The following is a 13,716-nucleotide window of genomic DNA, read 5'->3' on the forward strand; positions in this document are numbered from 1 at the left end:
CATGGTGTAAAGTAATGCTATCTTGAATACTATGACAAAATAATTTATTTCTTTATAATCCTCATATATCCTTAGATACAAGGTAGCCAACAAAGCAACAAGTTGCAAACAAATATAACAAGATGAAAACAGATATTAGTGACATCAAAACACTTTGCCCTGGAAAATAAGAAAAGTTATGGGGTATCTTTGAATAACTTTCTGTGGTGTATGATATGCAATACATGCATGTGCACACACACAGGGATGCACGCACACACTATAAATTGTACAGTTTCATTTTGTTGATGGGCACTGCTTTTTCTCAAGTTGCATTAGATTTTGCAGTCAGATTTGTGCTGCTGCTTTTCACAGACACTTACACAGGCTCTCAGGCATTTGTGGAAGAGTACAAATTCAAAAGGTGTTAAAATATTAATAGATAAGATTGTGAAATGGACTGTGTAGACATTAAATTGGTTACTAAAAACAAGAGAAATGATCAGAGGAGTGCAAAAGCAAAGTATAAAATTTTAACAGTAAAAAAATTAACAAAAAACCTCCATTGTGGAGTAGTGGTCAGTGTTAGACTAGGACCTGGGAGACCCAGGTTCAAGTCGCTGCTCTGCCTTGTGACCTTGGGCCAGTCACCCCCTCTCAGCCCAATCTACCTCAAAGCATTGTGAGGATAAAATGGAGGAGAGAAGAATGATGTAAGCCGCTTTGAGTCCCCATTGAACAGAAAGGTGAGGTATAAATGAAGTAAATAATAAAAAAAGAGGTCCTGACATAGAACGCATTGTAAATGTGCTTCCCCAGTGTAGATGACTGGGGAAAGCAATGGCAAACCACCCTGTAAAAAGTCTGCCAAGAAAACGTGATGCGACATCCCCCATGGGTCAGTAATGACTTGGTGCTTGTACAGGAGATTACCTACCTTTTTAAAATGTGTAGATAATTTTTGTAAACTATCTTGTCATCTTTAAAGAGCGCAGGTGGACTGTGATGTTTTCTGTGTACATATAATACTGGTTTTAGAGTTTGAATGGATAGGCAGCTATTGGTCCATATACTTGAACAAATCCTGATAGACCTATCCTATACACACTAAAGAATAAACCCCATTAGGCTCATACAGAGAAGCGTGCAAGAAAAATGGCTGAAGGGCAAATCCTTATATTCTGGAAACTCTGTTAACAATATCTGTACTGACTGTTGACACATTTATTTTTAAATACTGGGGGAACAAGGTCACCCCCTTCCTTGGTCATGAGACAGTATAAAGAATTCCTTCGTATCCACTTGCCCAGCCCAGATCACTTGTTAAAGAATACAAACCAGAAGCACCAGGAAGTAGTGAGAAACACCTCAAGGAGGTGACAGCGTTTGAGTCTTAATCTTTGAAAGCAGCTTGTGCTGTGACTTCTTTCAAGTGGCATCTTTGGCCAGTGGCTGCTAAAAGTATTTAGTGCTGGCACATCAGATTGAATCACTCTGAAAGAAAATGAAGGATAAAATGTGCCTTAATTCAGCTGGTTGATTTTCATAGAGCTGGAGCGGCCTCCAAAAACCCCATGAACAGGCAGCATTGGAATAACAGATGCTGTTGTGCATGATGCAGTTGCTGCACAGACTCATATCAGAAGGACGGTCCTTGAACTATGAGTTCCAGGTCATGAAGATCTTTAAAGGCAAACAACAGCACTTTGAATTGAATCTGGAAACAAGCAACTGGTGCAATGACTAAGATGGAAGAAAAGTAAGATGGAAGTCCCCTGTAGGAAGCTTGTGTGAAATGGTTATTTCAAGGATCAAAGAAGCCTATCTGGAGTGCCCCATCAAGTATGCTAGGCATTATGTCCTAATACTAGTGACAAAGGATTTAGCCCTAATCTTTCTAGGCTAGCTATGGAAAGAGAATAGGAATTGATCAGCCAGCTGTTCTTTTTTGAAGTTTTTCCTCTTCAGCAGCAGCTGGAGATCTCCTTGGCAATTCCTTTGAAAGGCTCCAGGGCAGGGGGTCCCAACCTGTGGACACTTTTTCTGATGCCCACCAACTCTTTTCAAAACTGGGTGGGGCTAGGAAAGCTTCTGATTGGTCACTAGAGATCTGTCATAAATTGCCAGAGGAGTGTTGCTTAGCTTGCTCAATATACAACAAAATGTTTTTAAAACGGTATGTTCATTTTTAAAAGCATCATACTAAACAGCTTCTGCCTGAAATGCTGAAGAGCTACAATCGAGTTAAGCATCACCTCTCTGATATTTTGTGGTTGGTTCTGCCTTCTGCGATAGCCATTTTGCTGCTGTGCCCACTATGTCGTGTCAGGTTGCCAAAGGTGCCTGCTGGCTCAAAAAAGTTGAGGACAGACCTCTGCTTTAGAGAAAGGTTTTGCCTGAACCTTTTAAGGCGTTTCTCAAAGGATGCTGTGGGCAAGTGATGGGTCCGCTTTGTAATGGCTATATTCAGAGATTAGTAGTTGACAAAGAGAGTTAGAATTAGGAGGGATTATGTACTTCGCATAGTACACTGCGAACGCGAGGAATCTTAAGATCAATATTTAAAAATCTTACGATACCTGAATGTCATTTAATTCTAGTATAAGCTTTCGAGGACTAGAGCCTGCTTTTTCAGCAACAAGGAAAGCCAATGCTGGAATAAAATATTGTTCGTGTTTAACGTGTCGTGTGCGTCCTGTTTGTTTTCGCTGCAACAGCCTCATGAGGCCACCCCTCTGGAGCTCTTAGATCAGCAGTGGAAGCTGGAAGATTGCTCTCGCTAATGACGGCGACGATGTGGGCGGCCAGAGCCATTCTCTTGTCCCGGTGAGAGGGACCTAGGCATCGCCGGGAACCTTCTGCTCCGCATCCCCTGGCTTCCGCGGACGGGTGTCCTAGTTACACCAGCCCCGCCATGGCAGCGGCGGAAGGCAAGGACCCACTGGGTTTCTTCGCCGCTTATGGCAGCGACGACAGTTCAAGCGCCGGCTCTGACTCCGAAGACGAGGAGGGTGCGGGCTCGCAGCGGGAGGCCACGCCGCAGCGAGGGAGCCCTGAGGGGAAGCCTCGATTGCCCAGGCCTGACGAGCTCTTCAGCAGCGTCAACCGGCCCGCCTTTCTCTATAACCCGTTGCACAAGGAGATCGACTGGGAGAGCCGAGTGGTGCGGGCGCCCGAGGAGGTTGGTACTTAGTGCGTCCGGGTGCCCCAGCAGTCACCGGGAGATTATCTACTCCTTGACTAGCAAGGACGGGGACAGCTTGGGAGACAAGAGACGGCCCCGGCGGAGGCTTCCTTTTCCGTCTTCTGCCGACACCCCCACCCATACCTGCTGGGAGGAAGAAGGTGGTCCTAGACCCCCAATCGGCCCTGGCTGGCAGGGCAAAGCAAAGGGCCAACCTGTTCCCTCATGCGGGCCGCACTTGGGGGAGGGAGCGGCTGCGAGACCAGCGGGCTTCTCACGGCCGCGGCCCACTGGCATCTTTCTCGGGTTTATTTAATCGCCAGTCTGCCCTGGCAGCTTGACCGGGCAGTGAGGGAAATGTTAGGGTGGTAGAAGGGCAAACAGTGCTCTGGGTTTTAGTTTCTTACGCTTTTCTTGTTTTTTCTTGCTTGTACTTCATTTTTTTGTCTTGTAAACCAAGATTTGCTAGGACTAGTCTTGGCAAGCGGCTTAAACCTCATAACGTGACTGATTTAACTGCAGAATATTTACTGTCTAGCCTTTGTTGGATCAAATATCTGGTTTTACTTGAATTTAACAGGAATATATTAGCTTCTTAAAACACTAGCATAACTTACTCCATTATAGGCTTCTTCAGGAACCTCGGAGGATTTTTTCCAAGCAGCTAAATCTGAACTCTAAAGCAACAGAAGATGCCTCAGAAGTTTAGGAGGGGGGAGGGCAGCTCTCATGGCTAGCAGTCTCTGGGAAGGAACTTGAAAGTCCCTTGCTTGACCAACAGATAGAGGTAGCGCTGAAGACCAAAGTAGCCATAGAAAAGCATCCTTCTTGCTATCATGCCCCCCTCAACTGATGGAGGGCCAAGGAGTGGGTTGGAGGGAGAAGGAGTGCTGCTTTGTTCATCCTCCTTGGCTGCTCTGAGCCCAAGCCAGCCCAGCGTGAAGCCAGGCACTGCCATATTCTCCTTGCCCCCCCTTAACCGCATCCCAGCTGACAGAGTGAATCTGGGCACTCTTAACAGGAGGCCCCCACTTTGGGGGGGGGAGCTTCCACACAACCCCTTGCTCCTTTGGAGCACAGCCAGTGTGGCTTTTGCAGCTTTGCCTTTTAAACCAAAGCAAAGGAAAACCAACTTTGCAGTAGCTTAAAGAGGAAAGTGCAGGGTGGCTGCAGAAATAATCATATGGAAACTGGGATGGGGCAGTTCCCACCTTTTCAGCCAAGGACAAAACTCGTCTTTGGACCAGCTTGTTCATCAACAACAAGCTGATGAACGGCAAAATATCATATATCATACGATATTTTATAATATCGTATAAAAGCAGTGGTCAGCACCCCTCCCCCCTTGCAAGAACACACATCTGCAGACAGCTCAAGCAAAATGAGCCTTGCCAAAAGCTTATGCCCTGGAAAATTTTGTTGGTCTTTTAGGTGCTGTTGGACTCTATTTTCGTTCTGCTTCAACTAACGTGGCTACCCACTTGAAACTGTGCAGACCCTTTCAGCCTCCTTCCAGTATGAAGACAGCTGAGGTTAATAACAAGCAGGGGTGGATACAGATCACCATCAACCAAACCTCAGTAAAACAAAGATGCAAGAGGGAAATAGTCCAGACAGTTATTGATCTGAATCAGGAATGGAGTTCTGAATGCAAGTTAGATGAATGGGATCACCAGCTCTCTTGGTCTAGCAATACTCCTGTGCTTTCGAGGGCTGCACTGACAGCAGAACAAAAAGGATAACAGTACTGTCACTACGTCCATGACAGGTTCACCTATGTTGGTCAAACTGTCTGTTAAGGCTAGAACAAGACAGTTGGTAACTGCAGAGCAGCTAGGTACAGTTGGTTGTGTTCTAACTTCTGCAGATGGTTGTCACTGCACTGTCAATGGGGTCTGTCATTTTCATTTCTTCAACCCCAGTTGGAGGGCTGCCTGGAAAAGACAACAGCAAACAATCCTAATTACTGTTGACCCTTAGACAATCCTAATTACTGTTGAATCTTAGACATTCCTAATTACTGTTGCAAGGAACTGGATATCGACTTGCTGCTTTTGAACAATGTTTATGCTATGGCCTGAAGAAAGATTTAAATATCTGAAACGAGTGAAAAAAAGAGGCCGGCTTGGCTCGTTGCCTTGGATTTATTTATGGCTCTGCCTTGCCTTTGATCATTTTACAGCTCTGCTCTCCACAGCAACTTCGTCTTCGTACTCCTGACGATTTTCTAGCTCGGAACACTGCAGCTCGCTCATCGACGCCTGCAGTTTCCAAAGCGGGACGTGCCTTGTCACACACCCCGACATTGGATTTTCTCCAGTTCTCGCTACCAGATCTGCATTGAGACTTTATTTTCTCAACTAAGCATGCCTTATAAGGAACGTGGGTCTTGTTGTTTAATTGTATTTATTGACTAAATTGGTGAAATAATACACTTTAGTGAGAATTTTTGACCCACACTGTTCTGAATTCTTTGTACCTTCCTTCCTTGAGCAGGGTTGCTCCTTATTCAGTTTCGTTTGGAAAGACAACAGACACAAGGATGGTAATGTTCCATAGTAGCAACAGGCAGCATATGGATTCAAGCTCTAGGCACATAGTAGTGAGTTAGTAGTGGCATCACCTAGGTACTATTCCTGTTGCTATATCTGCCCCCTTCCTGCTTTGGGTGGTGTCCCACACTCTGGGTTTTATCCATTGGGGAAGAAAGTATAGTAGTTGGTATAATATTTACCTTTGGAGGGAGTTATACTGGAACTCTGTAGTTTTTGTTTGGGCTGTTCCACAGGGCTATGACTTACAAGGCAAAAGGATGTCATGAGTGTTTGGCCAGCAGCAGCAGCAGCAGCAGAATTGTTTTGAGTAATGTTTTGCATCTAAATAGTTTGGATTTTATTTCTGCTTGTTAGTGTGGGTTGAAATGCAAGCCTCTGAGGAAAGACGGGAGGAGGACTGGACTAGGGTTGCCAGCCTCCAGGTAGTGGCTGGAGATCTTCCAGAATTACAACTGGTCTCCAGGCCATAGAGATCAGTCCACCTGGAGAAAATGGCTATTTTGGGGGGTGGACTGTATGAAATTATGCCAGGCCAAGGTCCTTTCCATCCCCAAACCCCACTTTCTCCAGGTTTTTCCAGGTTTCACCCCCCAGATCTCCAGGAATTTCCCAACTTGGAGCTGGCAACCCTGGGCTGGACGGATAAATGGAGTGTACTATGATTGGATGATAGCTGTACACTAGGGGGCAGAATGAACTGTTGTTTTTTAAACAGAGTTGAGGGAATAAGTTTTCAGTCAGCATTTGTATATCTCAGAGATTTCTCAGATATACATAGGCAAATTGTATAGAGTCTGAGAGAGCCTGCGTGTTTCAGAAAGAAAGTTAACCATCCAGGAGATTCTGGTTAAGTCAGTCTTTAAGTGTCTCTGAGAAAGGATTCTGTGTAGGAAGCTGAAGAGCCTAAATCTGTCCAGGTTAGGCAAACTGTGTGTGCTTGGATCAGTTTGTATCTGAGAGAGATTAATCTATCTAGTTCTGTGCTGAAAGGTCTGAGAAAAACTATGTCTGAGCAGATGAGAAGAGAGTTTATTGTGTGGAAAATTAGTCTGTGGGACTGAGTCTGTGAATATACCTTTAAGAAAATTATTTTTGAAATCTCTAAGCTTAAGAATGATTCTGAAACCAATAAGCTTATCAAAACTCTGCAACCATCCTATTTATGTACTTTTTAAAAAAATATACCTTTGTTTAAGTAAGACACTTTCCCCCTGTTCAACTACCCTTGCATGCTGACTGTTCTGTTGAACTACCATCTATAACAAGCCTTCATATATTACATTAAAAATGAGGAGGTCTAAGGCAGCAGAAGCCTTTTGAAGGAGTCAGGGAGGCAGCAATATAAAGGTCAAACAGACACAAAAGGGAAGGTGTTTTCGAGGTAAAATATTAGGTAAAGTAGAGAACCCCTGAAGCTCTGTGTGAGTGGAAATAAAAGAAGTGTTAGTTGTGACCAGAGTACCTCCTGAGGTATAAGTTTAAGGTAAAGTAAGAAGGAGCTAGATTAAAAGTCCAAAGGCAAAGGTTTAAAAACAAATAAAATCAAACAGCAAATCATTACAGTCTGATAGTTTCCTAGAAATGTGGTAGTTCTCCCTATTTATCTCACTTCCATGTGGAATTATATCATCAGTACAAAATTATTATGATGATCTTTCAGCATACTTTGTGAGGAGAGAGGTGCCTTTCTGCACTGTTCCAGAGGAGTTAGCTGTGTTAGTCTGTAGTAGCAAAATCAAAAAGAGTCCAGTAGCACCTTTAAGACTAAAGGTGCTACTGGACTCTTTTTGATTTTTCTGCACTGTGAATATTTAAGATATGCCCCTGGTATCAGAGACACTATTAGTAACGCTTGAGGGAGGAAGGCATTTTTAGTACCTTTTGTATGGGGCTGTTCCGCAACAAGTTTGAGGTGTAGGGAGGTCACCCTCCGTTGCTTACCTGTGTATGATATATTGTCCTTCAATCTCCTGTTGAAGAATCTAGGCTTGTGTTTGTGTGTTCAAGTGGGAGAGAAGGCTACTAAGTCCTCCCCAGGATGCCTATTTCTAGCCCCTATGCTGGTATAGCATCGGGGAGGGGGGTTACTCCAGTAACATAGCGTCATCATGTTACATGTCAGCATGTAGAGGGACTTAGTTGTCATCCTAATTAATTTGGAGGCTGGATTTAGCATTGCATTTTAAACAACCTTTGTGCTGATGACGTGCCACTTCATTATTCTTGCCCTGCGTGAGGATTATATTTTCAGATAGCAGCCCCCTATCCATGTGTGCATCCATGCCTTTAAAATATAGTATAAGATTCATTTCACCCAGTTGGTTGTCTGGCAGTGCAGTACTTTAATTGTTTTGTTTCCTTCAACAGCCTCCCAAGGAATTCAAGGCATGGAGCACAAATGCTGTGCCACCCCCTGAGACTTACAGTGTTAAAGAAACAAAGCCCCCGCCACCGCCTGAGCTTGATATGGCAATAAAATGGTCTAATATGTATGAGGATAATGGCGATGATGCTCCAAAGCACGCAAATAAAATCAGCTTCTTACCAGACAAAGAACAAGAGGCCTTCCAAGCTGGTAATACCATTTAATTTTGTAGACAGGGAAGATGATAACTCTTGAGCTTTATTTGTATGTGAATTCATGTAATGTGAGTTATTCTTTCCTTTGAGAATTTGTGTTCCCCACTTTGACATTCCTTGCTTCTGATTCTCATTTTCGTGAGTGTAGTACAGTTTGAAATCCAGTGATAATAATGGCTAGCAATATATCCCATCACTTCTTACAGAATGTAACTATTTATTTATTTGTTTCGATTTCTAGTCCGTCCTCCTCACACAGGCAAGCTCAGGGCGGATTACACTCCATAAAAACATTACAGTAAAACTTACATATAACAATTTAAAACAACAATATAATAAATATTTAAAAAGCACAAAAGTACAAAAAAGCAGCACAGAAGTAGTCAATCAGACTGCCACCCAACCATCAGTTAAAAAGGTACTTTAAAAGTTTAGATAGTGGATGCTTCTAGTAGGGAGGGACTGCCTACTAGAAGATAGAAAAGGCAGCATGTATTTTTTATCTAATCCAAATTTACTTCTAAAATGTTATGAAGAACTTCAAGGCACTTCTGTTTCCTGTTCGCTGTATCATCTGCAACAGAACTTTTGATTTACCCATCTATTTTGAACAATACAGAGGATAACAATCAAGGTTCACATATTAAGGTCTCCCCCACTCCATCGCTACCTCTGATTAATTTGTGAAGTTTATATCAAGCACAAGACTTGGGATTCTTCTTGGCCACAGAGATGTGGTAGCTAGCTCAAGCATCCCTGTGCCTGTCTTTGTGAAAAAGAAGAAAAAAACAGCAATTGGTGCAAAGGGAAGAATCTTTAATAATAGTATAATCCTAAACCTTAAACAATCATTTGAAACTTTTACCTACTGCAAAGGATCCCATATTTTGATAGACTTTGTGCTACTGCACAGGTAGAAACTGTGGAGCACTGATTACTGAAATGCAATATTTTCATAATATTAGGAATTTGTGGATTGCTCCTATTTTTATGATAATGAGCCATTCTCAATACTAGACAAGGTTAAAAAGCTTTTGGAAGGCGTGGACTCATAAGTTACACTGGCTATTGCCAGTTTTTTTGTCTATATAATTAAATGTAAAGGATTTTTAAGTGGTAAATGTTAGGTCATTTTAAAATTGTTGTATTTAGTATGGCATTGCTCAAGGCCTGTTTGCTGAATAAGCAGTATTATTAAAATACTTTCACATACTTTCAGATAAATATCATAAAGAAAAACTGTGTCATGCTTAAAAAGAACCTGTCCTCTTTATCTTAGATCAGGGCTCCCCAACCTTTTTTGAGCCATTTTGTACCTTTTTGGAATTCTGACACAAGGTGGTAAGTATAACAACAAAAAAACTGCCAAAATAGGTGGAGGCAACTACAAAAACCTCAGAGAGTGAGGTTATGCATAACTCTGATATTAAACTCTCCAACATTTAAGGCAGGAGCTCTAACAGGATGCTTTTTTTAAATGAATGTATTGCTTTAGAATATTTTCTCACATTCACACAGCTTACTTTCATTTTTTTAAAAAATAATTTTTATTGAATGGGTTAACATACATTCCTTTAAACACACAGCTTACTTTCAGACACACAGTGAAGATCTTTGTGCTGTGGTACCATCTGCTGCCAAAGCAGTGTTTTTAAAAAATCTGCACAGCCAATCAGAAGCCCTAATGGGCAAAAGCCTCATCTGGCTCCACCCACTTTCTAAAAACACTTGGCAGGCACAATGTTAGGGACCCCTGCCTTAGATGCCTGGATTGAAGATGTGTACTTAAGATGATTCAACAGTTGATAATTCATTTATAGTGCAATCTTAATCATGTGTACTCCAAATCCACATGTCAATGGAATTTACTTCCTAGTAAGCGTGCTTTGGCTTGCCTCCTTGGAAAATGGATTTCATATGAAATTTGATTGACAGTCATAGCTATTATTCTTCACTAATGGACTTATTTCACTTTGAAACTTTACTTTTCTGCCACATTAATCAGTCAGTCTGAGGACTGTTGAAGCTGTCTGTTTTTGCATCTGTTGCTTGTAAAATCTTTGGCAGATGTCCATGTCTTTTCATTGACAAACCGTGTCTTTTATTTGAAGATGATGAAAAAGATGAATCGGCTTCAGTTAAGAAACGCAAGCTGGACCCTGAAGAGCAGACGAAGAAGAAGAAGCAGCGATGAATTGAACAAAGTTTATATGACTCTGAAAAAAGTTTTTATTGAACACGTAGGAGGACATCTGTTGGACTTTAAGATTTCTACTGCCACAAGAAAATAATAATGGCATCACTGTATGGCACATAGCATATTTAGGGATTCAGTAATTCTGTGAAATTTTTATCGTCTGAAGTTTATATGTTGGCATTGTTACAGATTTTGTACTTATAAACCTGGAATGTTTCAGCTACAGAGATTTTAACTAAACAAAACTTCTTAGAATATTGTGATAAGTATTTGTGTTCATGCAGACTATGGAAGTATTCTGTTCAGCCACAAAAACAGTAAATGATGTTTACTGAATTTCTATTGTGATTAAAAGTTTTTTTTTTAAATGAAGAAATTACATTTTTAGGAGGGAGAAAAGTTCAGAGCATTGTATTTCAGTGATAGCGCTACTAGTTTGAAATGTATGTAGGGAATGTAAATAGATCACAAAAATAAAATTATTTAAAATGGTTATCTGGTAACCTGATTACCAATTCAGATACATTCACTTATTAGCAAGCAAGTATCTGATTGGGGTTTCATTGGAGTGTGTTTGCGCTGAGTTTGTAATCTACTTCTAGTCTTTAAGGTTCTGCTTGACTCCTGTTTTGTTGTGCTACTTGTCTGAGGGTTAAAAGATTTGAGATCCATCAGGCTAAAATAAAATAGCTTTAATGATATATCCATGGTGATGCTTTCTTGCTATTCTTTTTTCAGAACAGGGGAGGTGAGCAGATTATAAGAAATAAATCACGGATAAATTATACCTTCTCCAGATTAGAAAAGCTACTTGTTACACCCATATTACCAATTTAGCTAAGAGAAAATATGTGATGCCTTTTGGGTTAATGTTGATGTAAGGTTAAGCCTGGTTTTGTAGAAGAGGTTTTTGAATGCAGTTGATAACACAAATGAAATGCAGGGTTGACTGTGTATAACCTGTAGGTGGACTTAGTTGTGGATAGTATGACCAGTTAACTGCTGAACAGAAAAGGTTAGCTTTAAACAAAGCAGATTTTGCCGTTACACCTATTGTGACGTTGATTTTCAAGATGGAGGAAATTACTGCGCCAGTTAGTCTCTCTCTGAGTTCTACTAAAAGTAACTATGACCTTGTGCCAATGCCAAATGAAATTGGTACTTATGACATGTCAGCAGCTTAAAGCATGCTCCAAATAGCAATTCCCTGTCTGCTCTAGCAAACATGTTTGTCAGGATGAATACTCAAGTCCTTCTCACATCTGGGGCTGGTAAGCAGAACTGAATAAAAATGCTAATTTGGTATCTGTAAAAGAGCTACGTTTAGAATATGCCTTTACTAAAAGTGGAACATTTAAAATGGTCTGATTTAACAGCTGACTTTGGAGACTCCGTTTATGCAAAAACACTAACCACTTGTGCACAGTATATTTGTAGGTGACAGATGTTCTGCTGGAGCAGTCTGTGTTCTCAAAGAACAATAGGTGCTGTAAATAACCTGGATCTTTGTGTTCTTTCAGTCAGCAGTGAAAAATCTATGGTCTGCTTGGAAAACAGACTTCTTCCCACTCAGGCATGAAAAAGAAGCTAAGACATTCCCTCAGGGTATAATTATTGTGCTAGGATCTGCCCTGTGTTACAGCCACACCAGTGTAGCCTGCATGCATACTGAAATGTCTCTCCTTTGAAAGGTAACAATGTAAACTGCAGCCCAAGCCACTGAGTTAATAGAATAAATGAATAAGGCAAAGCATTTTTTGAAATAGATGGTTCTAGTGCTGGAAATTTTTTGTAAAACTTTCTTAACTTTGTTCTAGATATTCCACTAGAGGGTGCTAAGTTAATGTTTTCAATCTCAGTTGAATTTCCAGTAGGAAAGAAACAAGTATTGGCTGAAATAAAATAACCTTTCCCTCAACCAGCTCCTATAAAAAGATGCAGTGGCTGCCCTGAGTACTTGCTTAAGCTGACCTAGAGCTTTTGTTTCTCTTTAATGGTCTTTGCTAAGTTCCATTTTATTTGTTCTAGCCACTTGTTTGAAATGGCATCTGTGTGTCTTAAATGGCTGTATTTGTATTTCCTTCCCTGAGAAACTTGTTGGGATAGCCTTGTTGTTCATAGGTTACATTACTTAAGGAGGTTGAAGGCCGCTTTAGTGTGCAGGGCTATTTAAATTTTGTTTCCGTTATGATGAAATGGGGATAGTGAAGGGAATGTTAGAGATGTTCTCACAAAAAGCCATTTTTGACAGTTGATGCTGCTCAGATACATCAATCTTTACTGGACTTCCCCAACCCCACATCACTTCTGAGCCAGGCATTCACTTGCTACAGTCCTGTAGTTCTCACCTAGGGAAGTCTAGAGAAAAATTGTTTTGTTCCCTGTGAAGAGAAGTGCATGAAATTGCTTCAGCAGTGCTACCTTAATGGGTAAAGGTCAATCCTTTGCCAGATATCCCAAAAAACAACTGCAGTATGTTGGTTGCCGCACTCTGATTTTTTTTTCGTTTTAAACCTATTTTGATTTCCTCAAGCCAATACAAAAGTACCCGCTCTTGGGGTCGTTCTTTCTGTTAAATGGTTTATGGAAATCAAGTTCTCTAAGTAGGTCAGGGCCAAATGAATTTTACTTAAACAAATAAGGGGTATGTGTGTAGAGGGTGATAGGTGGGACAACTTCTAAGCAAAAGTAATAAATGCCATTCACCCACTCATAAACTCGAGTCTTGCAGAATATTGAAGATCAAAAATATTCTAGCATAAGCTTTCATGGACGAGAACCACACAAGAGAATCACTGCTTCGAAAATGGGGCTCTTGACATAAGTTTATTTTTGCTGCAACAGTCTTAGCGTGGCTATCCCTCTGGAGCACGCCCCCCCCCCAGCAAAGTTTGGGGGGGCAACAGTATGTACAGTGGGGCAAGAGTGGCTTTATCTTTTAATCTTTTTTTATATTTCCCCCTCCTCCATGCATCTGTTTCCGCCTCCATTTTATCCTCACTGCATATATGTCAGTTATATTAGGCTGAGAGAATATGACTGACCCAAGGTTACCAGTGAGCTTCATCGGTAAGCATATTGAAGAGTAGCACACTGAAGAGTAGTACATTTGCTAGTGATTTAATTTTATGTAAATGAATTATGGTGTGTCAGTTTATGTGAGCAGTCTAATGCTGTTTGCTGTTCCTGAATATCTTGAAGGTGACTCTTCATACAAGAAA

The 13,716-nt window shown here is 41.3% G+C and overlaps 1 protein-coding gene across 1 annotated transcript; it reads left to right on the forward strand.

The window, feature by feature from the left end:
• The first annotated feature begins 2,766 nt into the window (after positions 1 to 2,766).
• On the forward strand, positions 2,767 to 11,196 carry C5H1orf52 (chromosome 5 C1orf52 homolog). The gene is made up of 3 exons (XM_054979177.1): positions 2,767 to 3,160; positions 8,086 to 8,293; positions 10,410 to 11,196. The coding sequence occupies exons 1-3, from the start codon at positions 2,894 to 2,896 to the stop codon at positions 10,490 to 10,492; spliced, it is 558 nt and encodes a 185-aa protein (XP_054835152.1). The 5' UTR covers positions 2,767 to 2,893; the 3' UTR covers positions 10,493 to 11,196.
• Positions 11,197 to 13,716: the final 2,520 nt, after the last annotated feature.

This window comes from Eublepharis macularius, chromosome 5 (assembly GCF_028583425.1).
Source record: "Eublepharis macularius isolate TG4126 chromosome 5, MPM_Emac_v1.0, whole genome shotgun sequence".
Taxonomy (NCBI): Eukaryota; Metazoa; Chordata; class Lepidosauria; order Squamata; family Eublepharidae; genus Eublepharis; species Eublepharis macularius.